The 27,207-nt window shown below is 41.7% G+C and overlaps 1 protein-coding gene across 1 annotated transcript; it reads right to left on the bottom strand.

Annotated features, from left to right (window-relative positions):
• Nucleotides 1-663: 663 nt before the first annotated feature.
• On the bottom strand, nt 664-27,207 carry ALDH7A1 (aldehyde dehydrogenase 7 family member A1). The gene is made up of 18 exons (XM_063129472.1): nt 26,960-27,207; nt 25,918-25,971; nt 24,084-24,149; nt 21,922-22,002; nt 20,633-20,756; nt 19,547-19,679; nt 18,317-18,361; nt 16,702-16,779; nt 15,820-15,917; nt 14,084-14,125; nt 12,985-13,079; nt 10,368-10,452; nt 8,550-8,656; nt 6,927-7,043; nt 5,042-5,139; nt 4,812-4,885; nt 2,983-3,058; nt 664-1,086 (listed from the first exon to the last, which is right to left on the bottom strand). The coding sequence occupies exons 1-18, from the start codon at nt 27,176-27,178 to the stop codon at nt 1,032-1,034; spliced, it is 1,647 nt and encodes a 548-aa protein (XP_062985542.1). The 5' UTR covers nt 27,179-27,207; the 3' UTR covers nt 664-1,031.

Below are 27,207 nucleotides of genomic sequence, written 5' to 3'. Positions count from 1 at the left end.
AGTTATGTCTTCCCTCCATCTTTACTCTAGAGTAGGTGCAGGTGGCCCAGTTGTGACCTCAAAAGCCCCCTACCCCTCCCACTAGGGTCCTGATCTAGATCAGCCCCCCTGCACCTATTCAACAGTACATATGAGAACAAGACATAGCTGTGGCTTTAAATTAACATCTGAGCTTTTTTTCCTGGTTGGATTGGGGAGCATCCCTGAGCTTAGTTGCACAGTCCCCACAAGCTGGAAAAATAGCTCTTTGAGGCTCCTTACAGTATTGCCCAGCTTCATACAAGCAGTGCTTTGATTCTAGCACCTGGATGAATAATAGCAAACATTTTGAGAAGCTGTCAAAAACTATGAAAAACCAAAGAGATTTTTGTATAACAAGAACAAAGCCCAAACTGCATTGATCGCTTCAGCTTAGCCCTAAAGCAGAATTTGTTGCCATCATTTGTTTTTGTTTTGTTTTAAGTGCACAGTATACACAGCTCTGCTCTGTCTCCATATTCTGTTTAAAGGCAGAGGAAGAAAGTGTCACCTCGCCACAAGCGACGTACTCCAACCATACAAAATCCCACCTAATCCCAGTGAAGACGTGGTCAAACAGAAGGCATCTCCCTTTTCAGAATGCTGTAAGTGGAAACAAAGTAACCAGGTACAGGCACACCATAATAGCAAGAGGTTGAAAACTTTTATTTCTGCATTGAAGCGTACTAATCACACATTCTTTCTAAATGATTTTGGCAGAAGTACAAAAGGCATTTTAGGATTTTGCAGGTCAAAATCCAAGTTTCAGAAGGAGGGGAATTCTCTTCCTCACATTTGACATGAACTTTTGAGCACACCATCAGAGTCTGGATACATTATCAAAATGATTGTAGCCATTCACAATAATGGGGTTTTCTGGAGGGGAGCCTTGCAGAAGTTAAAAATCTCCTCAATGCTAGATCATTTCATGTAGCCACGTCTGCAGGTTCAAATCAACAGGTGCTTGACTCCTAAATGCCAAGTTCAGCCCAGGCACTGCATTCACAGGGTTGTTATTGAAACTTGATTCCTTGAGCCAGAGGCAAATCTTTGCTGTAATTGATTGTGCTGAAAGATAAACAGAGAAGTTAGAAATGCAGATAGTCCAGCATCCTGTTTCCAGAGGCCAGCCAGGGGCTTGTCTACACAGCTTGTTTACCCCGACCTAAATGGGCATATTCCCATTTCAGGACACATGACGCAGCCATCCATTCGCCGTAGCGCTGGGTTTTTTAATGCAATAATGCACATATTCGCATTCACGATTTACCACAACTTTTAGATCATGTCCGAGTTTGCATCGCATTATGGTTATGTGTCTTTGGGGGAGTTAAATCGCATTCTGACATGTGGGCAGAGCTTTGAGGGTAGGATAACGTGATTGGCCGATTTCCCACTTTCCCACCTATCAGCTGCCTTGTTCGTTCACGTGCCAGTTTTAGTTTGAATTCTCTGATTCTGCTGCTTCATTACTCTCCCTCCCCGGTTTGTCTGTATATGAATCTGCAGAGCTCCTCATATAAAATTTATAGCTTCCATCATCTCTCCTCCATAGCATTGTCCATCGTATGTGCGCATTTATAACTGCACTATAAAAAAAATTCAGGAAATAAATCACTGTTGCAGTGTAACGTTCTTTAGCTAGATTCGAATAAATGAAAATTCGGGTTTATATTTAATGAGGAGCAATCCCGTTGTTGTATAGACAGGGGCCAGGTTTAAAAAGGCTCTCAGAGATAAGGAGAATGTGGATTAAACTGAAACTACTCTCCCCAGACACACCACTATGAAAAGCCATACAGTTTCCAACAAAGGACTTTCTGCATTTATGCCAATGCACATCTCATATTAAACTGTTAGAAAACACAAAATAAATTTAACAACGTCAATGCACATCTCTAACAGAGGCTGACAGGATGAAAAGGACATGAAAGCATACAATGCAGAAATACATAAGTTGAACCTGGGTCTAACACACTGGAGGAAGCAACTAGGTAATGCATGCAAAGGAACTGTACATGAACAGTGCCCTCTGGTGTTTTGGTATCATACTGTAGGAACAAGTCACACAATAATAGCACGCTCCATCAGTTGACCATACTGTGCCCTGAATGCTTAAAGCAACAAAACAAACCTATTCAAATCAGGATGTCAAATTGGGGGGTGGGGGAGAGAATGTTCTTGTCATTTTGAAAGGAAAAGTCCAATTTGCAAAAAATCAAAATCGGGATCAAACTAGACAATGCATACATGCATTCAGTGTAGCTTGTTTTTACTTTAAAAATAACAGCTGTCAGATAGGGAGCACCGGTGACAATGACAGCTTCCTCCTGGAGTAAATAGCAGCCGATGGGGCATTTTCACTGGGACCATAGTGTACGGGGAAAGGGTTAACCCCGTCCCCATGTGCCACAGTCCCAAACCTCATTGGCTTCTCCTACAACTGCTATTTTTATAATAAAAACAAGGCTCGTCAACTTAACAGTCTTTTAGCTTTTAAGAAAGCTATAAAGACTGATCTATTCTGGCAGGCCTATCCAGTGGAATTTTAGGATGTTTTTAGGATGTTTTAATAATGTATACTATGTTTTTAATTCAGTTTTATGTATTTTATACTTATTGTTGTTCCCCGCCTCAATCCAAACAGAGAGGCGGGTAAGAAATATTATTATTATTATTATTATGTGTTAAATGCATATGCACACATTTAATGTATCATCTGATTTGGTCCTCAGGTTTCAGTTTTGCCTGTCTTAACAATGGCAGATATAGGATGGGTTGTCAGAGACACATGTGCAGCCTTCCCTAACTTCGTGCCCTCCCCGATGTTTTGGACTCCAACTCCCAGCATGGCCAATACTCCAGTATGATGGGAACTGTAGCTCAAAATATCTCAACAGGCTGGGGAAGGCTGCCCTAGATATGTCAAACAATGGGTTCCCCCAAGGGCGATGCAGATCTTACCAAGTGGATCGTCTCATATATTGCTTCCATGAATCACTGCCAGATTCCCTTCCACCACCAGTGTGCTTATTGCCACCTAGAAGGGGAAAGGAAACAGAAGTTACAGGCCTAAAGCCAAGCGATGTTGCGATATATTTCCCAAAGAAGTGTTAATACCAGACAGACTAGAAAAAACAGATGCCTTTCCTCTCCTCTGAACGGTGAGCAATCCCAATTTTCTCTTGAAAATACCCAAGTCATCTGAATTGTATAGCTGTGATAGAAAATATTCCATTTCAAAAAATAGCAATATACTCCACACATTCTTTCAACCAGAGAGAAAATTACACAGAAGTGGGGTAAAGTTCGAGAGCAGGCAGGTTACATCTATTCTATCTGCCACTCTGAGCCATTTTGCACATAATACTAATACTATATTTTAGGTGTTTTGAGAATGAGACCCAGAAAATCTTGACCATGTGTGCTTTCCCCACCCACTAATGCCCAGCATGGCCATGAAGGAGAAGATTGGAAGACTCTGCTTCGATTTTAAAGTAACCACAGCTTGGTGTATTGTCCAAACCCGAAATTGTGCTTAATTTTAATGATGGTTTGTTCAAACAAGTCAGCTTCACAACCCCTGGTTTTCCTTTCTTGGGATTCAGCAATTTGCAAATTCTGCTTTACAGAATGCTTACAGAAAACCTTTATTATGCAAAAAAGCCAAAGGCATTAAATTTATTTCCTGCCTTTCTTCCATGATGGACCTCAAGGCTGCTTTCAGATCTGTCAGGGAATATAGGCTGGTACCAACCAGACTCAGACATGCTTGGGTTCATCAACATAGCTGCATCATGTGGCTTTAGATGATGAACCTGTGGCCTTCCAGGTGTTGCTGGACTACAGCTCCCATCATCCTTCACCATTTCCCATGCTGACTGGAGCTGATGGGCACTGGAATCAAACAACATATTGAGGGCCACATGTTCCCTGCCCTTGTTTTACTGCAAATTACACTTTTTAACACCTTGGTTTAGGGGTGGGGTTTTCCCATAGGACTGAAATAGGGGAGAGGGGGTATTTACAGTACTACTGGGCTTACCATTGATGGTGAGTGCAGAAGCGTAGGGTGGAAAGGAGAAGATCCATGTGCAAATTCTGCGTATTAGTCTCTAACCTGAAGAGATGCTAATGAGTATAGTATGTTTACCCTTGGTAGCCTGGAGCTTCCTCTCTTTAGGGTTCTGAATGACCAATCAAGGGTATGCCTTGGACGGGGTTAGGGACTGGGCAGGAAGAAGGCTTCTGCATGTTTCCACATCCATTGCATAGGAGTGGAAACTGTTGTGTACACCAGAATTAGACAGCCCATGTGTAACTACTCAACTGCCTTGTATGTCCAAGTTTTTATTTGAAATAGCTTGCCCAGTCAAGGTGGAAATTCTTAAGAGTCACAGCATTAGGAGTAAATGTAAAGACACCAGTGGAGCCAAGTTCTTTTGTAACACTGTGGTAGAAACTTGTGATGAAATAAGAGATATTTTAAACTTTAAGATTTTTGTCAAAATAAATGTTTATATTTAATGTATGCCTAAGCACATACATATCTCCATAACTGGGAAGCCCTTACTTGTAGATGGTGCCAGGTTTATTACAGAGCCTAACTGCTTGTGTACATGGAAGAGCAGGGGTGTCAGAATGTGCAGCAAAATGCACTTCTGGCCCCTGGACTATAGGTTGTCTTGAGCTATGACCATGCCATCTATGGAATGGCAGCTTTACTGAAACTATATAGATCTAGGTATAACTGTAGAACTGACAATGATCATCAGTGCAGACAGTCAACATACCGAAAGCACCCCCAATTTCAGCTCCACTAGTTGGAATATTGACGTTCACAATACCACAGTCCGACCCTTTGGGCCTAGGAGAGAGAAAAAAAGATTAGCAACTCATACATCAATATGGATTGCCCGGAACATCCAATAATGAAATCTATTTTTTTAAAAAATCTAGCCTATTTAAAAACAAATTTGTGGGGTTCCCCCCACCCCCTTTAAAGAAAAGGGAAGTGCTATACCCAAGCCACCGGAATATCCTGCCCAAATCCTTGGTAAAGATGCTGCTGGACAGGCCTTGTTTCACTTCGTTGTTCCAGGCAAAGGCTTCTTCTTCTGACTGGAAAAGAAAGCACACACAGCTGAGCCAGAGCTAAATGAACTGAGAGTTGAACATGCCAAGAAAAAAAAGCGGGGGGAAGGGCAGAAATGGTATCTGGAGAGATTGCCACACTTGTGTGTATCAGGAGGACAACGCTAACATGCCACAAGAGGGACTGAAGTGCATCTTGAAAAGTTAGTCCACCATGAGGATGTTATTAAAATATGTATATAATGTTTTCCCAAAAGGTCCAAAATGGAGTGTCTACCACTCTCTGCCTATAATAGAGAGGCACGAATGCCCCTTCTTTCTGCCAATACATGGGTAGCAACTTCATCACATGAAAGGATTGGTAGGCTAGGGGCACTGTGCACAGTAGTATCTAAGCCATATTTTAAGTTGTCATCTCTAATTTCATGCATAAAAAAAACCTTTGTTCTATCAGTGATCATTCATTTCTGAAGTATCAAAAGAACCCCAAAGAAGACAATCATGCAGATTAATTGCTTCAGCCAGAACCAAAAGTAGGCACATACAGCATTAGTTAGGGAGCTGGACTTGTAGGTAAGTTTGGTAAGCATTTAGAACATTTAAAAATGTGGATCCTCAAACAGTAAGAATGAGAAGAATTGACTCCGTGTCCTGTTATCAAGCCAAGAAACTTCCCGTCTGCTGTTCTTGAGAGATGCCCTTCGCCGTTATCAGGGAATTAGTTTGAGTTTGAAGAGTTTGTCATCATTCTGCTTTTCCCAAGGGAGGAGGACATTAAGGATGGACCAATTAAGGTTGGTTGAATTAAGCTGGTTGAATTAAGGATTCAACCAATTCAAGGTGTTGGTTCTAACATTCAAAGCACTACATGGCTTAGATGGAAGACCTGCCATGGCATGAACCCTCAGTTATTAAGATCAGCAGGAGAGGCTCTTTTGAAAGCATCCTCACTTGCTAGTTGGGCATCTTCACTTTGCAGAGGCCTGCAAAGTTAAGCATGTGGCAAAGTATTTTCTCCTCTGCTGCTCCCAAACTCTGGAACAGTCTCTCTCTGGAGCTGCAACTGGTCCACACTCTCTCTCTGCATTGGGTCAAGACATATATTTGTAACTTGGTTTTTGAAATTGTTTTTATCATTTTGAATGTTCTTTCTATTGCTTTAGTATGTTTTTCTGATTATTGTTTTACTTTTGGAAAAGTTTGTACACTCCTTTGGTGGGTTTTAGAAAGGCAGTATAAAAATACTTTAAATGCATAAAAATAAATATCCTGATGCAGCCCAGCAACATCACCCTGGCCCAGAAAATGCCATCCCATTCCTAAACCCTAACCAATAGGCAAAGAAGAAAAGTGGGGTCCAGGCATCAGTATTAATTAGTCTATCATCAGTCCATTATTCTGGGAACTTAATGGGAAATATATGTCTCTTTTTGAACTGTGTTGAGTAAAGTGTGCTAATAAATATAATCCAGAAAAGAACACTGGGTACACAGCACCATTTGGCTATTGTGGCACTCCCTATACAAAGGTCAATTAAAAAGATACAATCCCAGTCCTACCACCATCCATCAAACAAAGCTTGAAGGCTTTTAAATTCAAAATATTAAGTATTGATTGCAAGTGTTCACTGGCTCAAGCAACTGCACTGGCTGCAATTCAGCACCATCATTACTGTCCAATTCATCTTTGAATTATTCCCCTCTTCCTTTTATTAAGCCTCAACATTTAGAAACATTAAAAAGGAAGCTCTAATACTCGATTAAGATTGTGTTATTATGCTTTCCAGTATATCACCTAGGAACTGGGTTGCTTACCTTAAATTTTAGCACATACAGAATAGGGGCAAACGTCTCTGTGTGTACAATGGGTGCATTATGTGGAAGGCCAGTCACAATGGTTGGTTCAACGTAGTTTCCAGGACGATCTATAACCTTGAATGAAAAAGACACGCACAAAATGGTACCCATTAATTTCAGCAAAGTCATGCTACATATAGGAATCTAAGAAGAGCTGTACTGGATCACACTGAAGGACTACCTAGTCCAGCATTCTGTTCTGACTGTGGGTAACGAGATACCCATGGGAAGCCCACGAGCAGAACACGAGCACAATTATGGCACCTTCCCACTGGTATTGAGAAGCACTTTGTCTCTGATACTGGAGGTAAAATGTAGCCATCATGACTAGCCACCATTGATAGCCTTTTTCTCCATAAAAGTGTCTAATTCCCTTAAATGCCACCCATGTTGGCAGTCATCACTACATGCACTAAGAAGTTATCTATTGTGCCAATTTGATTGCCTCTATTGGTTCACAAGGAAGCAGCTCCCAGGCACTAAATTCATGATTTCATACAACTGCCTTTAGTTGCTGCATTCACGGCATAGAAGTGGCAATGATAGCTGAAAAATTGCAACTCTAAACACTATAGCTGGCCACTGATCACACCATAAACATGTTTGTGTGAATTGGGCTGCTAGAAGGATTCTCTTCATATACTCTCGGTTCTAAGCATGCGGGCCTGCATTCTTTGGCAGTAGTTGGTTAAACAGCCACATTCAGAACCCACAGGAGATGCCCAGCTTTAAGACAGAATCTAAGCCAGCCTTCCCCAGGCTGGTGCCTTCCAGATACTTTTGACAACAATTCCCATCAGCATCAGACAGCATGGCCAATGTGCAGGGATGTAGTCCAATGCGCAGGAATGCAGGGCACCAGGCTGGAGAAAGCTGTTCTAAGTCGTTTAAGGTGGTTTACTCTAATCTTAAAAGGAGTCTTGTTTCTTTTAAAATATCCCACTGTTGTCCCCAATAATATTTTAAGGGCTCAAACTATTCTCTGCCTAAACTCAAAAACGATCTATCTACTAAAAAAAGTTACACTTTAAATAGAAGTGGTGGCAAAGGACTAGAAGAGGCATCAAATTAGCAGCTAAATAAAGCAGCTATTTGGATCATTTTTCTAAACCACTGGAACTGTTCAGTCCATTTCTCATCGGCCACCACCTTGCCTTTGCTTGGACTAGACTGCTAGAGACTATTGTGGAAACACTTTGTAATCAAACTAGAAGATGAGTCAGAAGCCATCTTCCTCCTTTGTAAACTTCCTCGTTTACAAATTCCAGCCTGGCCCTCAGGTGTCAATGACTTTAACAGTCATCGAAAGCATTTGCTCTGCCTGATTGTGCTGAAGAGGTTGCAAAGTGTGCAATATTACTGTGGAGTATATCAATGCCATACTGAACAAGCAACATGTTTGACGAAAGTAGTATATGCCATGTGAAGAATATTCTGAAGTGTGACAACAGCAGCAGCAGTTTAGAAGACCATCTAGAAAGAGCTTTCCATCATCCTAGAAAAAAAAGCCACCATGTTCTTTTCAACACCACAGCTTGAATTGTTATATAGATCTATAGAAATATGTATGTGAATAATCACCTTCCCACCATAGACCACAGAGCCACCTTGCTGTTTGGCCAGGCCCACTGCATCAAGAAACATCTTTACTGCTTGCTTTGTGTGGAGAGGACCATACAGAGTGTTTGCTGCAAAGACAAAAATATATATATTTGAGTGGGATCCAAAAACAATATTTGTAAGAATGCCTACCCACATAAGATGATCCCGGCTGGATCTGACCAATGGCCTATCTAGTCCAACGTTCTGTTCCCCCAGTGGCCAACCAGATGCTATTAATAGCTACTAGTCCTGATGGCTATATATACTACCTCCAATATCAGAGACAATATGCCTCTGTATTCCAGTTGCTGGGGAACACAACTGGGAAGGTGCTGTTGCACTCATGTCCTACTCGCAGGTTTCCCACAGGCAGATGGGAGGCCACTGTATGAACATGATGCTGGAATAGGTCAATCCTGAATTTGATTTAGCTTGGCTCTTCTTATGCCTATGGAAAGCCCATAAGCAGGACATGAGCACAAGAACGCCCTCCCTCTGGGGTTCCCCTGCAATTGGCATTGAGAGACACATATGGCTTCTGCTAAAGGCGCATGTTGCCTTGAGAAATCCGCTATGTGTATGGCTGGTTTCCATTTTCATGCCTCATATTAAAAAAAATGCTCAAGGTTTCTTGGCTAAATTTGGAGGTGCTTGAAATTTGGAGGTCAGCAGGTGGCTGCTTCTGAATAAACAAAGAAGCAGCTGTTTGATGACACCTGGACAGGTGCTTCACAGTTAAGCTATTGCGACTCTCAGAAATCATGAAAGCACATCCACCACAGGTGGGGTTTTTTTAAGCCGACTGAGAGGATCATACCAGCCATTTACTCTGCCTCAGAACCCAAGGAAACAGGAAGCAGCCATTTCAAGGGAAGCCAACGCACCACCCCGAGTCCAGTACTAGCTGCTCTACTGGCAGCAGTGCTCCAAGCTTCCCCAGCCCTACTAGGATCCTTTAACTGAACATGCCAAGGACAGGACTGTCTACATGTGCTCCATCAATGAGCTAGGTTTCTTCTGTGTCTACTAATCCATTTGGACTAATGTCCAAATGGATTAGTAGACACAGCTATGTGTCTACTCACCTATAGTAGACTCACCTATATTAGTTAGAGTTTTTGGTAAAGCCTAGATTATAAACGTTTACCCCCCCCCCCGACATTGGTGGGCTGCAAGTCCCATCAGCCCTAGCCAGCATACCAAAGGTGAAAATGATGGGAGTTGCAGTCTAATATCATCGGGGTGCATGGGTGGGTGGGTGTGCACACATTGCCATTCCTGTGATAAAGAGACACCATCTACATTTCTATTCTACCTTAACACTGACTGCACCCTTGTAGTGGTTCCTCTACATGCTCATTCTTTCGCAGAAGTATTTGAAACAAGCCAACAGCAAAGAGCACCATGACTTGCTTAAGAACTCCAGATACTAGGCCTTGTCATGCCATTTAAATCCACATGTATGTGCATAGACATACAGTTTCTTCTCAGATACCTGAGGGGAAAATATGCAGAGGGGCCCCTCCCCAGATGACTACCTCAAAGTGGTCTTTAGTTCTCCTGGGTTCTGCCACCAGCCTACTAATCTTGACCAATCAAAAACCATCATGTTACACATTATTATTATTGTTATTATTATTATTATTACATTTTTCATTACATACACATATATATACACATACATCAAAAACAATATAAACACTAAATTATTATCAATCTATCACATCAAATTATAGTAGAGATATTAGATTAGCTATTTATCATGCTACACTTCCATGAACAGAAATGAACTCTTACCATCCCATGGATCTCCAATGCGGACTTGTGCATATGCCTTAACGAGTTTTTCCACTACTTCATCATGGATGCTTTCATGCAAAAACTAAGCAGAAAGTCATGAATATTGTGTAAGTTTAGCAATCACAGCTCTTACAGGGCAAATTTCAAGGTCCAATGGAGAACACTGGCATCTTCTGAAGAGTATTCAGAATGTTTTAGATTCAGCTCAAGTACTTCTTTTTCCTGGCCTTAGCACTGCTAAACTAAAAAGCTGTGGCAAGTTGCCTTTCTCCCCATATATGTACCAAACAGCACATATCATTCTCAACCAGATGGCAGAAATTTATAATCTATTTTTGAAGGCAGAGTAATGGCATGAGTAGAAGAACAGGGGCAACCAGATGTTTTGGTTGACAGCTTCCATCAGCCGCTCATCATCGACTATATTGGCTAGGGATGAGAGTTGTAGACCAAAACACCTGGAAGGCCACAAGTTGCCCACCTTGGCTCTTGGACCTAGTCACCTTCCTCTTTGAGCGCTCTCCTTTACAATGCAATTAGTTCAAAGAATGGCCCAAGAGCACTTCGGCTATAGGGTGGTATATAAATGCAATAAATAAATAAAATAAATAAAAAACGGAAAAAGACTTACAAGTTACTCATTTGCGATCAAGAAAGATGGGGTTTGTTATGTCTCGCCATGTGAAATAACAAAGAAACAAAACCTGTTTTGGGACTTGGTTTCTAAACCTACGTTGGATGAAAAGGACTAGATATTACAGCTAAAACATGGGGAAAGCATTTTCTGGTATATTTCCAGAACAGACCTGTGCTGATTCATTTAGAAGGGATTGTCTAGGAAATCTTCCTAACTGGCCTGATATCCAACCTAGTGTGGTTTAATTGGACAAATCAAATAGAATAAGGTACAGGGCTCAACAGTAGTTCCCCATCTGCACTTAAAAATTTGAACTAGGGGTGTGCATGGACCCCCCGATCCGCCCTGCGGGCCAATCCAAAAATTCCGGATCAGCCCGCTCCGCTCCGCCCATACTCCGCTCCGCTCCACCCATACTCCGCTCCTCTTCGCCGCGGAGCTCCAGCTCCAAATCGGAGCTCCACAAGAGAGGGGAGTGGCGCCAGGTAACGCCGGGAGAGGAGGGTGGGGGGGTTACTGGGCCCTGCCGCCGTCGCCGCCCGTGCGGCAACGGCGGCAGAGCCTGATAAGGGACCAAGGGGTAGGGGGGCTTTACCTGCCTCCGTCCGCGGTCCCTCGGCTTCTTCAATTGAGCCCGTGGCTCAACCAGGAAGTCTGGGCCGCAAGTGCAGCCTAGACTTCCTGGTTGAGCTGCGGGCTCAATTGAAGAAGTCGAGGGACTGCGGACGGATGCAGGAAAGGGAGAGGAGGGGGGGTTTACCGGGCCCTGCTACTGTCGCCGCATGGGCGACAGCGACAGTGGCAGGGCCCGGTAAACCCCACTTACCTTTCTGACGGAGCTCCGGATCGAGGCGAAGGATCCACCTTCACCTTGATCCTCTTCGCCACGCTCCGCCGGCCCCCCAATCCTCTTTGCCTCCGCCTTAAGGGCAGGCGAAGCCACCCACTCCGCTCCTGCTTCTCCGGTTTGAGGAGAAGCGGAGCACATCCCTAATTTGAACGGGTGGGAATAAAATTTTTTGCATTCTTTTATATGTTATGCAGTAAGACAGGTTGTCTTCCCCATTTACAGCATAAAGCAATGGTAGTGCCTATATATAAAAAGGGATTGATATGATCTTAGTAATTATTGCTGAATTAGTCTTCTTTCTATTGGGAAAATTTATGCCAGGCTCTTACATAAACATCTTTTAGGATGGATGAAGCAGAAGTTTTTGCAAATGAACAAACTGGCTTTCATTCAGCTGTAGCTCAGTGTTACTTTTTGGGCCATCTTGCATAAAAGTATTCGGATCCAAAGGAGTAAAGGAGGTGACCTTTTTTCTGCATTCACAGATTTAAAATCTGGTTTTGATGTGGTAAGGCTGGACGGCACCGGCTATTGGTAGCAGAATTCTTAATTAACAAGACCTTAGAAAGCACTAGTTTTGCCGCTAAATAGAATGAGCACATGGAATGCAGAGAATGTCATTGTTATGATGTGATGTATCCTTATGATATGAAGTAGGTCTATGAAGGTTACATTCATTGTTATAGCAAACAGTTCATTATACTTAGTAACCTGTTCAGACAACACTCCCTTAGAATTTTCTGCACAACACTGAATCAGGAGGCAGGTTTTAGACTCACACACGTCCTACCCTCACGGCACACAAAACACAAAGCAAGAGAGGATGTCATTAAATAGACAATAGATACCGCATGTTATCCCCCAGTTCAGGTATTACGTTCTGTGTGCAAGTGGAAGGAAGAAAACCCCAAACCCACTCTTAATGTCACTGTTGCCTTTCCCAAAATGGTGCCCTCCAGATGTTTAGGATCACAACTCCCATTAGCCCCAGCCAGCATGGCCAATGTTCAGGCATGTTGGGAGTTATAGTCTAAAACATCTGGAGGGCACCAAGAATGCTGAGGTAGAGGGGATGTGCAGAAAAAAAATCATCTGAATAGATCCTCGAAATCATCACATTTACTCACCAGCCGCCTGGCAGTTGTGCACCTCTGGCCTGCTGTCCCCACGGCTGCAAAAAGGGCAGATGGGATGACCAGGTTAAGGTCTGCATCTTCAAACGCTACAAGGAATTGAGAAGCAGGTTAAGTGGCAGACTAGATGAAAACTGGAGGCAAAATAGGGTTGAGAATCAATCAAGAAACACTAGGGGAAGGGAGAAATTGATGGCGGTTTCGAGTCTAAATACATCAGATGACATGGATGGCCAAGAGCAAGTCACCTGCCAAGGCCACGTAGAGCAGAGTTTACCAAGCAACAAGACATCATTTTGAATTGAGGAAAGTAATCCAGCCCCCTGCAAAGCTGGTGAGTCAAGTGCTATATTACAGTGCAGTATGGACAGAGTAAAAACAAAATCTCTGTTCCAAGACGTTTATAAGACAGAAGCAGCATCTATTGTTGAAAATTAGCCTCGTCATACCAAGAGCATATCAGGATTCCCAAAGATTTTATACAGAGTTTCTGTAGCCAGCAGAACATTAAGCTTATCAAGGATATTTTAGTTCCTCAAAGTACGAGGCCAACCTCTGCGGCATCTCTTCTAGTTCCCATCATTTATCCAGAACTGTAGCAAATATTGTGAAGCCACTAGAAGCAACTTCTGGCCTCCATTCGTTAAAGCCAATATCAGGAGTCAGATGTATAGCATTTCCCTTTCCCTAGCCTGGGACCGGAAGGGGGCATTCTGAATTTTCCTCTGGTATTTTATGCAGTGGGCTTAACTAATCAAAGGAGGTTCGGGTGGGGGGGGAGGTTGGCAAGAAAGCGGCAAGCAACAGACGAAGCAAAAAGCGTGTGGGATGGGGAGAAGAGTTACAAGGAAAGGATTTTAAATATTTGGCTTTATAAGGATTGTGATCACCCTAATAACACAAAGATGAGAAGCCTGGCATGAAAGTAGTTCACAAGTTTTAGTCAACTGTTCAAGCAAACACCATTCTAGCCATGTGTTCACTCAGCCAAAGATTAGCAAATCAGGTGTAGCATTTTGTGAATTGGATAGAGAGATCTGGCTATTGGCTGGTATATAAATGTAATAAGCAAATAAATGGAGGTTTTAATTACCAATAATAGCATTGTTTCCACCAAGCTCCAACAGAAACCGTCCTATTAAAATAAGCAATAAATCATGTGAGTATCACCCACAATCTCCATTAACTAGTACCATGCCCTCAACCATCCCCAGTTACCAGGTTTTATCAGGACCACCATAAAGAAAAAGGAAATGGCAACAAATGAAAGCTGCTTATTGTACAAGTTCAAAAAAGAAGAAGAAAATGACCCAGAATTCCTTTACCCACCTGCAATGGCCTATGCAGATTCAGTAGTGCTTTTTGGCCTAAGCAGTAATCAAGATAGACTAAATTGCAAATGCAGCTTGCTATGAACTTTGGAAAGCAGGAGGAAAAGGCTCTGCTGTTTTCATAAATCACATTACCTCAGCAGTATGGGAGTCACAACAGGATCCCTCTCTTTCCTCACCATCAGGGTCTTCACAGCTCGCTAACCTTCAGAGTAATGTTGGAGTGGGGAGAAACTGTGGCCCGGGCTCCTATCGTGTAGTCCCAGGCTTCTTCTGCTAGTCTGGTGTTACAGGAATGAGCTTGTTTCCTTAAGTTCTATTGGTTACACTAGTAATCTTGTACACGTTTAACATCATTTTTTTATCTGAGCCTCAATGCTGAAGATGGTACTAATCACAGTCTACATCTCTCTCTCTCTCCCTCTCTCTCTCTCTCTCACACACACACACACTCACACATATATATATTATATTGGCACACAGAGAAGTGTACAAGTTTCAATAAATCCACTTGCCTCCTTAAATATGGGAAGCTGCCTTATACTGAGTGTTAGACCCTTGGTCCATCTAGCTCAGTACTATCAACACCAACTGGCAGTAGCGCTCCAGTGTTCCAGGCAGGATTCTTTCCTAGCCCTTCCTGGAGATGCCGGAGATTGATCCTGGGGTCTTCTGCATGCCAAGCAGGTGCTCAACCACTGAGATTCAGTCCCTCCCCTGTGGGCCCCATTGGGCAACCATCTGTGCTCCCACCAAAACCCCTCCTTGTGGGAAGCTACCCCTCCTTTCCTCTCCAGTCCTCTAGGAAGGACAGGAAAGTGTCGTCATTGTTTTTTTTAAAAAAGGCCCAACTTGCAGGAGAAAAAAACATAAAAACATAAAGACATAAAAACAGCAGCACCTTACTGCTACAGCCTGCACAAGCCTAAGATGGAAAACAGAAACCAGTCCCTCTTTCTTCTCCATGGAAGAAGGAAGGGGTAAACTCTTTCCCTTCTTGTTCAGTTTTTGGGAGATGCAGTTTCTCCAATAGTCTCAGTCCTTGGCTCCCTGTCCTGCCTGCAGGAGGGAGCAAGGCACAACTAGAGCTTTTTGCCAAAGCTCATCTCATGTGTGAGAATGGAAGCAGGTATTGGGGTGGTGGGAAGAAAGAGGGGAAGGTTTACCTCTCTTCCTGCTGAGCTTTTAGAGGAGACATCAACAGCAATCTCCCTTCCCCTTGAGTGTTTTTTTAGGAGGCAGCAGCAGCGGTGTGCTGCTTGCACCTTTCACAAAAGACTGGCTCAAGAGCAAACACCACTCCCTTCCCTTTGCAAATGCCGTAGGACTCTGGCAAAGGAGGGATCAATGACTTGAATAGTAAAGCTAAGTGCAAAATTTGATGACCGCTGTACATGTGCAAATCAATTTCCATCTATGTATGCCTCTGTCGCCCATACTTTTTAAAGAAGATGGGGAGAAGGGAAGGAGATAGGCTGAGTCATCCCATTTCACTTACCAATTCTCTCCTGAACCATTAGTGCTACCTGCTTTCCCACATGTGTGCTGCCAGTGAAGGACAGCAGATCAATTCTTTCATCCCTCGCCATTGCTGTGCTACAGAAGACAACACAGGAATATTTTCAGTCAGTGTTAGAACAAGTAAAGCCAGAAAGTACCCAGGGGAGATAAGAAGGGGGTCTTGTCATTTACTTTTAATATCTGCTACACTTATGACAATGAGATATGTAACACTCAAATTCATGCTACTCTCTTCAATCATAAAGTGTTATTTATTTTTTACAGTATCAACAGAATATCAAATACCTTAGTGTTCAGCTCTACAAACATGTATTATATATAATTAGAAGTGCCCATATTTGTTGGGAAGGTCCCATATAAGTAAGTCAGACCAAAATTGATGGAAGTCAAGCACCCATAATTAAGTGTGCAAGAAACCTCCTCCTGGATATACAGAATAGGCATTATAACAATGTATGCATTTCTTACAGTCATATACTCATTTGCTTGCCTCATTTTACTCCATGGGTCTTACTTCTGAGTAGACCTGGCTAGGATTGTGCTGTTGTCTCATTTGTAGCAGCAGATTCAAACTGCAATTCTATACCTGTGAGTAAGCCTACTGAACTCAGCGGGCTTACATTTGAATAGACACATCTAGGCTGCACTGTCAATCTATGTCCATTGACAGAATGAATTTTCCTTTAATAAAAGAGTTCATCAAGTAATGGTCTTCTTGATCAAGTCAATCAAGAGTGTGGAAAAGATGGTAGATAAAGATTCAAAATATTTCTAAGAGATGAACTGAGAACAGCACAATTTAAGAACCACCAGACTACATTTCTGAATTCTGCATAAATACACAAAATGTTGTACCTACCCAATATCTGCACCACCACAAATCAGAGAGCAGATAGCACCGGGGAGTTTGTTATCCTCCAGAACCCGTGCAACTATTCTATAAAGGAAACAAAAGCATTCATTAAGAAAGCGTGATTTTTCTTTGGCTGAGAATGAAATCTACATGGACATTCAGTTAACGGGTTTTTTCTTTGAATAGTTTCATCTTGCAAGCACACCTACATTTTTGCTTGATATAAACCTGTTTCACAGGAAATTCAACTCAGCTTAATTAGGTTTTAGAGTAAGAGTAGAATTAAAGGCAATATTTTACTAGAAGTATAAAATGGACTTTTACACTAGTTTTTAAACCAACTTTCACTTTTCCACTATTTTTTAAACTAAGCAAGCCACGGCAATATCATATATATATTTCAATTCATAGCAGTTATTTTCGAAAGTACTCTAATAGTCTCTCTCATCTTCAGGAAATGGCCATGCTACTAAGAATGGACAGCAATATAAATGCAGCAGCTTCACAAATCCTTTGCTAAGAGGATTCGACCCTTCAAGGGGCAGGGGGGGTGCTAAAAAGAATTTTAAATAAATACAAATAAAATAAAAATAAATTTGCTTTTGTTGAGTAAGATTAGAGATGTGAAGGCCCAGTGGGGAAAATTGGTTTTCCATTTTTTCCAAGCATGTTTTTGTTTTGTTCTTTGAAAAACTGAACAATTTTGGATCATTAAATATTTTCTTTTTGAATGATAACTAAAACGTTTAAGATAATGCATTCATATATTGCTACCTGAACTTAACTCTGACAAAATAATTTTTAAAAACTACATAATAGGAAGACTTTTATGAAAGACTACAGGGACTATTTACTGACATTTCTCTTTTCAGACATAAAATAGAACCCTAAAATGGATTATATGTAGCTTGGCTTGCTCATAGAATTATTATGCTTGGTATATTAAATTTAAAAGTATATTCAGAGAATAATTACAAATTTACTGAGTTTACTTTTAAATTTTAAAATATTCTGGACCCCGCCCAGCTGGGGGGTGGGAAAGTATTTTATTCCCATTATTACACAATTTCCAGAATTCTTACAACTCTAGATAAGGTTATGTGTAGTTACAATACTATCATCTTGGTCCAATTCCTATGTCACTCAAGTGTTTGAGTGCTACTTTCCTGCAATTGTATCCCATACTGCTCCAGTTAACACAGCAATGAGGAAGTCACATCGAAGAGAGAGGTCACATGTGAAGTTCCATTGTCAGTGCTCCTACCCTAATAGATCTCATTTCATACATTACTAAACAACATGGGATTCAGCTACCAGGAAAATGTATGAAATGTGCGATGAAGCAGCAGATCGCATGGCAAATGCACACCTCTGCCATCCCAACTGCAGGAGGGGTGTAGTGGAACTTCCTGCATGATTTCATTTTAGATGTTACAAAAGGTCAAGATGCAGTCAGAGGGAAGTGGCACTCACATCACTTGAGTATCACTAATCAGAGCCTTGGAGAACAGTAAGGAGACCAAAATTATCTGAACCAGCTTCTTAAAACTATATGGAAGAATGAACAAGTGAGGGAGAAGGTGCCTGCAAGTTCTAGTAATGGAGGAAAGTGGAAACTCACTTTGTAACAGCAACACTAGTGAGGGATGTTGTGGGTGCACCTTTCCTTTAGAAAGAGAAGAGAGAAAATTATTCCAGTTCCTAATCATCTACTTTAAAAAGGTCATTGTACTATATTTTACAACATAGTGCTACATTTATTAAGTCACTTAAAACTACCAAAGCAGATGATTACCATAGGGAGTTTTTCATCTAGAGCAGCATTTCTCAAACTGGTGCCTCCAGATGTATTGGGTGTGGTAATCCAACACATCAGGAGGGCATCAGGTTGGGGAAGGCTGATCTATAAACATAAACTAAAATCATGGAGTGTTTCCAGACAAGGCTTTTTTTATTGGGTAGTCACCCTGCCTAGTTGATGGAATTTTACAGGGGGTCCAAATAACACCATCTTCCGCTTCTTAACCCGCATGTATTTTTCCACCACTCCTTGTACCTTTTTTCTTTACACACACACAAACACACAAAACCATTAAGGCCAAAAAGATGGAATTGCTCCACAATGTGGATCCCTCCGTCTGGAAGAACTCTGTCCAACCTGGAGCTCTGAAGTACCAGGCAGTTGCCGTTTAGGTATCCAAGCTTTAAGCAGCCAAATAATATCGAACAACTTCCATTACAAAAACCTGCCTCAGTCGTTCTGTGTCTGTCATTGATAGTGTACTGCTATGTGGGTCGTAGTTAACTGAGCTGACAAGCCATCCGCATAATTTCAGAGTCAGATATTTGAATGCATTTATAAGTACAAAACTAGCATGATCTGCCTTGTGATCCAGCTGTCAATGTCTGGCACTGATAACACTTTTCAACACCCTTCACAAACACTGTCAAGGCTTACAAGGATTGGATGTTTAGATGCTCATCAAGTTCAAATAGTACATGGTATGGGACTGTGAACAGGTAACCTCAGTTTTAGTCACACTGGTCATCTGCACTGGTATGTCTAGTTCTAAAAGTGCAACCCATCAGCGTACAAGGGTGTGAAGAAAGGAATAATATCCAGAGTCATATTTAAACAATAAAGACTCTCTGCCAATAGAATTTGAACTGAAACTTAACAAAGCTAGTCATGGAAAAAGTAAAGAATGAGTTTATCATGTTATTGAATCGATTGTTCCTGAAAATTTAGACACTGATACTCACTGCATAACTCAAAGCACATCACACTCTCACTATAACTTAGAGACCATAATTTCACATATTTCATCCTGAAGAAATACAGATACCTTACCAGAGACACACATTGCCGCAGACCATTGCAATTGCATTGTTCCAGCCATAAACTGCTACAGGAAAATTAAATGCCGTGATGATTCCTACTAATCCCACAGGATTCCATTGCTCTATTAAGGCATGCCCTGGTCCTGAAAACAAGAGGCCACAGAACAAAAAGAAGTTTGGCAAGCATACAATTTCATTTATTTTTATTTATCCATCCCATTGTAAAAGGAGCTCAGGCAAATGATACAAGTAGTATCCAATTTTATCTTTACAACCATTCTGCGAAGTAGGTTAGCCTGAATAATTGCAAGTAGTCCTAGGTCAGTGAGTTTATCTTGGTCATTAATCCAAAAATGGAGACTCTAGCATCAAACAATGACTGCTCCCAAGCCAATTGTAGGTCACAAGTTTCTTAATGAACTAGTCTTTATTTGTTTTTTGTTTTTCTTTTTTTAAGGACAAAGCATTTATAGGCAAACTTAGCTAGCCTGAAATGAGAATTTTAAAGTTTCTAAGGTTTCAATCTAATACACATTTGAAAATAGCAGGGCTTACTTCTCAATAAGAATATACAGAACCTGAGTACACATTATTTATTTTGTGGTGTCAAGATTATGCATGGTGATTAGCAGGGCTGATACCATCTTCAGCTAGAATAGATAAAAGGGATCTCAACCTGCTTCTGAAGAAGAATACAAGCCTACAAGCTTGTCTAATCTAACCTCTAAGCCCCAAACTAAAGACAACAGCTATAAATGCTGCTACAGATGGTCAAACTTCATGTTACAGTAATTGCATAGCATGAGGATTCTTTTAAGTCTAGAGACAGTATGTGCAACCTCAATTCGGACAGGGACCACCACGCACGCGGAGAAGGAGGATTAAGCATCCACCACAACTGCCGTTTGCTTTCCAAAATGAACACCATATACACTTACTCTAGATTTTTTTTAAAAAAAGTCTCAGCTACACACTATGCGATACCCAGAGAAGTTTGACCCAGAGTCAATGCTAGTACACTACTGACATTTTCTGTGTCAGTTTACTTTTATAGCAACCAGGATATATCCATATGAAAAGAAAGGTACAAGCTTACTTTCTGAAGGCAAGACAGGTCCACCAATCATTCGGGACAAGCCAACAGCATAGTCGCAGACATCCACGTATTCTTGCACTTCACCAACACCCTCAACAAAGATTTTCCCCATCTCTAAAGAAACCTGAATGCATTAAGGACAAGTATTAATGCTGTCTAATTGTGAAGTGCTTAAATTTCCACTAAGCACTACATTAATAATTAATAGGGCCCAGCCAAAATGTTTTAGAACACAAGATGACAAAAAAAGAAAGAAAGGAGAAAACAGTAGCTGTAGAATATAGGTAATAAGTACCTTAGATGCTCCAATATGCCCATGGAATTTCATTTAGTGGTTTATTTAAAATGTTTGTAGCCATCTCCTAGTTCTTTTGAAAAATTGCAATGAGTTGTTTTTGTTCTAGTTTTATATCATTTTCTATACACTGTGTCCACCATTTAATTGTAAACATCTCTTAAAAGTAACCACATGTGGTGTATAGGGTGGGCAGAAGGTAGATCTGGATCTAAGGGGAGATCTCTGGGTAATTTACTGCTGAAACCCAGCTGTTTAACAACAGCAGCAATAAAATGACACACACACACATCCTCCACTCTTGGAATAACCAGGAGTGGTTTTATTTTTGCATGGAACAACTGTGATCTCTGTTCAGTTCTGGTACTCAAAGCAAATTCCTGGCTTCAGTTGGTGGATCTCTAAGTTAGTAGCCTTCCAGAAACTAGCACCTTTCAGATATTTTGGACTACAGCTCCCATCATCCTGAAGCATTGACCATGCTGAGTGGGGATGCTGGGAGTTGTACTGCAAGCATCTAGAGGACACCAGGTTGGAAGAGGCCAGTGCATAGGTTTCTGGATGAAGGTACTCCTGAGAAAACAACAGTTCCGACGTAAAAAGGCATATTTTTGTTCATTCCTCTTCTTCTCTCACATAGATGGGAACGCCTCTTAAGATTGCCTTTGGCATTTGAAATGTTTTAAGTACTTGCGTTAAAAAAAAATTAAGGCCAGCTGCCCAGGTTAATTTGAACTGGGCTACACTGATCAAAACATTAACGTTTAATTTAATAATCAACTGAATATTGTATTGCTAGACGTAACACAGCCAGAACTGGGCCGTTTCTTCTTTTACAGACATTGTGCATTTTAGAACAAACTGTAATTTTTAGCCAGGGTGATTATTGTTTATTTATTTATTTATTTAATTACATTTATATACCGCCCCACAGCCGAAGCTCTCTGGGCGGTTTACAACAAGCTCTCTGGGCGGTTTCAGCAGTAAAACTTACCAGGTTTCCCAGAACTTTGATTTTCTGTCTTAAGGCATCACCGATTTGTCTCACTATTTCTCCTCGTTTAGGTGCAGGAACCTATACAAAGAATGGAAATTAATTCTCTCAGCCCAGACTTAAAAAGCATTGAGCACATACACATTTTTTTAAAACTTACTTTACCAAGCATGTACTGCACCAATAGCAAATCATCAAGGTTTCCATTAGAATGATAATCCAACAGCACTGAAAGCATTCAAAGGAATCTAAATTGGTTGAAATAACATGGAGGCAAGATATAGAGACTGGCTAGAATGACAGGGGTACTTCCACTTTCTTCCTGATCACTTCTGCCATTCAGATGCTATTCATTCTACTACAGCACAAATCACACCATTTCACCCAGTTCCTGCAGTCTCCTCTCTATCATTTCACCCATTCCCCTGGCTCCCCCAGCACCTTCTCGTTATTTTGAAACCTCCTGCCCCTCCCAATCCAAAAAATACCACTTCAACCACGTCTTCATGATAATAACTGAATTTATTTTCAAATCAGCATTGCTGATGCTTCGCAATGGGTATTCCATGTAATTAATGCCAACATGTAACCAAATTCTTATTGAAACACTTACCTAGCATTGACACTAGGTTTCACCATTGCTCCCAACCCAAAGAGGAAAAGGACTGTGGCTGAAAGACTAGGACATATATGGATGCATTGGGCAGGATGCAATGGAGGCTTTACACATGCTGGCAGCCACAATGTAGTGCTTCCGGAGGTAAGGCCCGAAACAAGAAGGCCCCTGTTGGATCCTGCCCATGGGGGCTAAGGTGTAAGTAAATACAGTATGAGAAACTGTATATCTGCTATTTTTGTTGTTGTTTATTCGTTCAGTCGCTTCCGACTCTTCGTGACTTCATGGACCAGCCCACGCCAGAGCTTTCTGTCGGCTGTCGCCACCCCTAGCTCCCCCAAGGTCAAGTCTGTCACCTCCAGAATATCATCCATCCATCTTGCCCTTGGTCGGCCCCTCTTCGCCTATCGTGTAAATTAAGGTAGGAGCCTTTACACTCCTCTTCAGCCAAAGTTTTTATCTTCCTAGAATATTTCAAATAGCGCCAAAAAAAAATAGTTTCAGATTTATTGGACTCCACAACACCTTTTCAAAGAGGGTTTGTCTAACTTGCACAATTGTTGGAGATGTAATGCATCTAATGTTTCTTTAACTCATATGTTTTGGCAATGCCCTGCAGCTGCCCATTTTTGGGAGGAGGTTATAACAAGGATGAACTTTGTACTGAAACTATCTATAATACAGAACAATGTGCACGTCCTCCTAAATTACCTACCGGCTTCTCGGAAGTTAACACATGGTCAGCACAGATGGAGCTTCAGAGCCCTTATGACAGCCAAAAGACTTATACTACCACATTGGAAGGACAAATCCACACCTCCCATAATGCAATGGATCCAGGACTTAATAACATTATCAACTTTTGAATGGGTCTTATATAGACGCAACTTGCAAATGGATAAATATATGGAAATCTGGTCTGCTTTTCTTGAAACCTTTGTATAACTCTCTCCCTTTTTTTAATGAATGGTACACATGATGGAAAATGACAATAATCTTATATACATAATGTATGGGGTTTTTCCTCATTTTCACAATGTATTTTCTGTTCTGTTTTGTTGATCTTCACAATAAAAAGAAATTAAAAATTTCAAATAGCACAGGGTTTATTAGTCAAACAGACTGCTTATCACTGAAGGATGAGACAAGTACAATCTCCGCACAAGAAAAAAGGCCATAAACCTCAAAGGTAATCACACAGACGTGGTACTATGGATACTGGAGCCAAAGTATGATAAGAGCTAAATACAACCCTAAAAAGGCAGCATGGTCGTTACAAGATTTGTGAACTTCAGTTATCTATACTAGTGGTAATTCTCACAAGATCAAATCTACTTTGTTTCAAGGGAAAGCTTTATTCAATGTGAATAGCTCAAAGAAAGCCAGAGGGTTTACACTGCAATCCTACTCATGTCTACTCAGATGCATGTCCCACTGAATTCAATGGGACTTACTCCGAGGTAAGTGGGAGCCTTAAGGGATTTGTAGCTCATTGAAGAACATCAATTACATATATTTCAGAAAAATATTAAATGCTTTAACATACCTCCACCCATACTTTCCATGCCTCTTTAGCTTTCTTTACTGTTTCTTCATAGTCTTCCAAGCTGGCCTGTAAGAAAGAGAAATTTTAAAAACCTTAATTGTTTATCATTTACTGTCACAAGTATCTATAAGATCTACTATTACCACAATTCAGAGATAACAGTTGAGATGTGGTCACCAAGGGGTGGTGCATGAACACTCCAGCTGCTGCCCATGCTGCACCATCCTGATTTGGGGAGGCCACAGCATGAGCAAAATAGCCCCATTTGAGACACTGGCTGGAGCGCTCCTCCAGTCGCCACCTCAGTCGGGGTGGCTTTGCCGTATGCAAGCTTGTCCCAGCTGGGAAAAATCCACATGCAGTAAAGCCAGTTCCTGGTCAAAGTGCTTTGGCTTACATCAGGGGCATGGCCACACCCTTGAAAAGCGTGGCCATGCCCCCTGACGTCATCCAGCCTTTCAAGGACTAGGCAGAGGGATGTCATTTGGTCCCTCAGCCACAAACCGTTCTCCACCCCTGCTTTATCTGATTTAGAACAAGCCTTCACTTATGCCTGCTCTCTGCAACCTGGTGCCCTCCAGTTGTGTTGGGTTACAATTCTCATAATCCCTGGCCATTGGCCACACTGACTGGGGCTGAGGGGAGCTGTATTCCAAAATATCTGGAGAGCACCAGGTTGGGGAAAGCTGGGATATGCTATGCCAGAGAAGTTGATAGACAAGAGAAGTGCTATGCTGGTCTTTTTGGAATATCTTGTCTTTGTCAGCAAAAGCTTAAGAAGCTTCTGAAGTGGTAGAGTAGGAACAGGAGCATGGTATGGACCGGTTTCTGTGATATAATCAGCAGAGCAGAGCTATTTCAACACATATGATCTCTATCCAGCAGAGAAAGGGAGACTTATGACTTACATCGCCCTCAGCCATTTTCTGCAATTGTCTTTATCACCTTTCTTAACATTCCAAGCTTAGGCTTTGGTTAGTTAAGAGCAAGGAGATTTTTCCCCTAGTATGGCATTTAACTAAAGGGCCATCTTTCCTCAGAGAAACCTGCCTGGACCTTGAGATTGACATCTGAGGCCCTTCCTCCATGCCCCATTTGGAGAGGTTTGAAAGGTAGCAACAAGAAAATGGGCCTTTTCTGTGGTAGCCCCACAGAAGCTCGCCTGGTGTCAACTTTGTCATCTTTTAGGTGCCAGGAGAAGACTTTTGCTGGGCATTTGGATAGTTTTGTAGAATCAAATCCTTTAGGCCTTCTCTCTTGACCTGCTATGTAAGTTGCTAAGAATTCTGGCAGAAGGTGAATGCTCAAGCAAAAACTAAGAGGCTTGCATATTACACAATTCTGGTGTGTGTGTGTCTGTCTAAAATTTACAATTGCTGAGAAGCTTCTACATGGGAAGTGTGCTTGATTGTGTAAACTAATCTACCTCAAAACCTGCCTTGTTCTATTTATTCTATATAATGAACTACCTTTGTTCAGACTGAGGAGGAGCTCTGTGTATATGACAGAATCTCCTAATACAGCTCTGCCATTTTACTAATAAAATTCTCAGGTGTGTTTTGAACCTAAAAATGCAGAGTGGGCTCGTTCTTCCACAGTTTAATATCTTGACTCTGGTGGTTACTTTTATTGCTCACTTCTGTCCTGGAGAGTGGATGGTTTTTGTCCTTTAGTTAATCTTTCAGAATTGGATAGTTGTGTACATTTGCAAGGTTTAAATTAAGATGTTGTTGTATACTGCATTTGGTGAGGGGGGGATATTATTATTTCTTTGTAAACCACGTTGGGACTCCTTTAGTAACTAAAGACCATGAAAATAGAAGGATAACCTTACCTGACGAACTCTGGCTATTGGCTGATGATTTGCAGGGCAGTATGTTGTCACAACCTGAAGAGAAGATATTTCAGTCCATTTAGTTACTCTGAATATAAGTTGCTTTGTTCTTTAAATGAATAATTAAATGTCATTATACATTGGATAAAAGATTCTGACCCTGTTCAGTTGACATATTAAGCCACATTTTGAGCTAAACATCATGGCTTAGTATGTTGTGTGAACCATGACTTAACATGTCATCTGAACCATTCCTAACCATAGTAGCTACATAACCATGATTTAAACACGCTCACTAACCACTTGTTGCAAATGAGTTAGTAGCCTAACTGTGACTTAGCATGTCATGAGAACCGTTCCTTACTATGGTGGCTACATAACCATAGTTTAAACACGCTCCCTAACCATTTGCTGCAAAAGGGTTAGCAGCCTAACCATGGCTAAGTGTGTTGTCTGAACAGTCTATTTGTACAGCCATACATCTCAATTCTGAGAGCAAAATCCAACCTAAGTCCTACTTAGAGCAGACTCGCTGAAATGAACAGGAATTAGTCATGGCTAACTTATTTAAATAGCACTTATTTCAATGGGCCTCCTCCAAGTAGGATTTAAATTGGATTTTACCCCCGACGTGTTTACCCCCTGATCTGTACCTGAATCAGACAAGCTTCTGCAGCAGAGGCACAACGGCAGCAGCATAAGGGGAAGCACTCAAGTTGCACAGAAAATCCAAAGAAAAGAAACTTTGGCTGAGTTCGGACGACACGCTAATCAACTGGGAGGGTTAATAGGAACGCAACAGGAAAAAAAACGTTGATTAGCGTGTCGTCCGAACTCACCCCTTGTTTCACACCCGCAGATTTGTAACCGAGAAGAGCAGGTGGGTGCCTTTTTGGAGCGACGCTTTTCCCTTCGGGAACCTTACGGGAGAGTTTGCCGCAAAGGGGGCAAACTCCAAAACTTGGCTTCACTTGAGCGCGCGCTCTTTGCTTTTAGGCTGCCAGCCAAGGCTGCTCAAGTTCCCCTGGTGCGAGCCGCCTACCTCTCCTCTTCCTCCCCAGGAGCCATTATAAACGCCCTCGTTTTCTTCTTGAAGGCCCAATTCTTTCAGCCACGCGTACGGGGTTTGGTTGATCAGCAAGGTCGACATGAAGGCGGCTGGTCTGCAGCAGGCAGGCGTGCGGCGGCGGAGGAGAAAGGCGGCTCTTTTCCTTGCCAAAGCGTGTCTGGAGAGGGACGCGAGGCCGAGCTGCAGCAACATAGCGGGATGGGGCCGTAATGCTTCCAAAA

Source organism: Elgaria multicarinata, chromosome 6 (assembly GCF_023053635.1).
Source record: "Elgaria multicarinata webbii isolate HBS135686 ecotype San Diego chromosome 6, rElgMul1.1.pri, whole genome shotgun sequence".
In the NCBI taxonomy this organism is placed as follows: domain Eukaryota; kingdom Metazoa; phylum Chordata; class Lepidosauria; order Squamata; family Anguidae; genus Elgaria; species Elgaria multicarinata.
The sequence above is the reverse complement of the archived record's forward strand: the minus strand, read 5'-3'. Positions and strand labels throughout refer to the sequence as shown.

What these genes read in the sequence shown, in the direction of transcription:
- ALDH7A1 (XM_063129472.1), bottom strand. Translation starts at nt 27,178, where the DNA reads ATGTTGCTGCAGCTCGGCCTCGCGTCCCTCTCCAGACACGCTTTGGCA. An exon ending in CAATAGCCAGAGTTCGTCAG is followed by an intron (nt 24,150 to 25,917) that starts GTAAGGTTATCC and finishes TCTTTCTTACAG; the next exon opens with GCCAGCTTGGAAGACTATGA. An exon ending in TGTGGTGGTGCAGATATTGG is followed by an intron (nt 15,918 to 16,701) that starts GTAGGTACAACA and finishes TGTCTTCTGTAG; the next exon opens with CACAGCAATGGCGAGGGATG.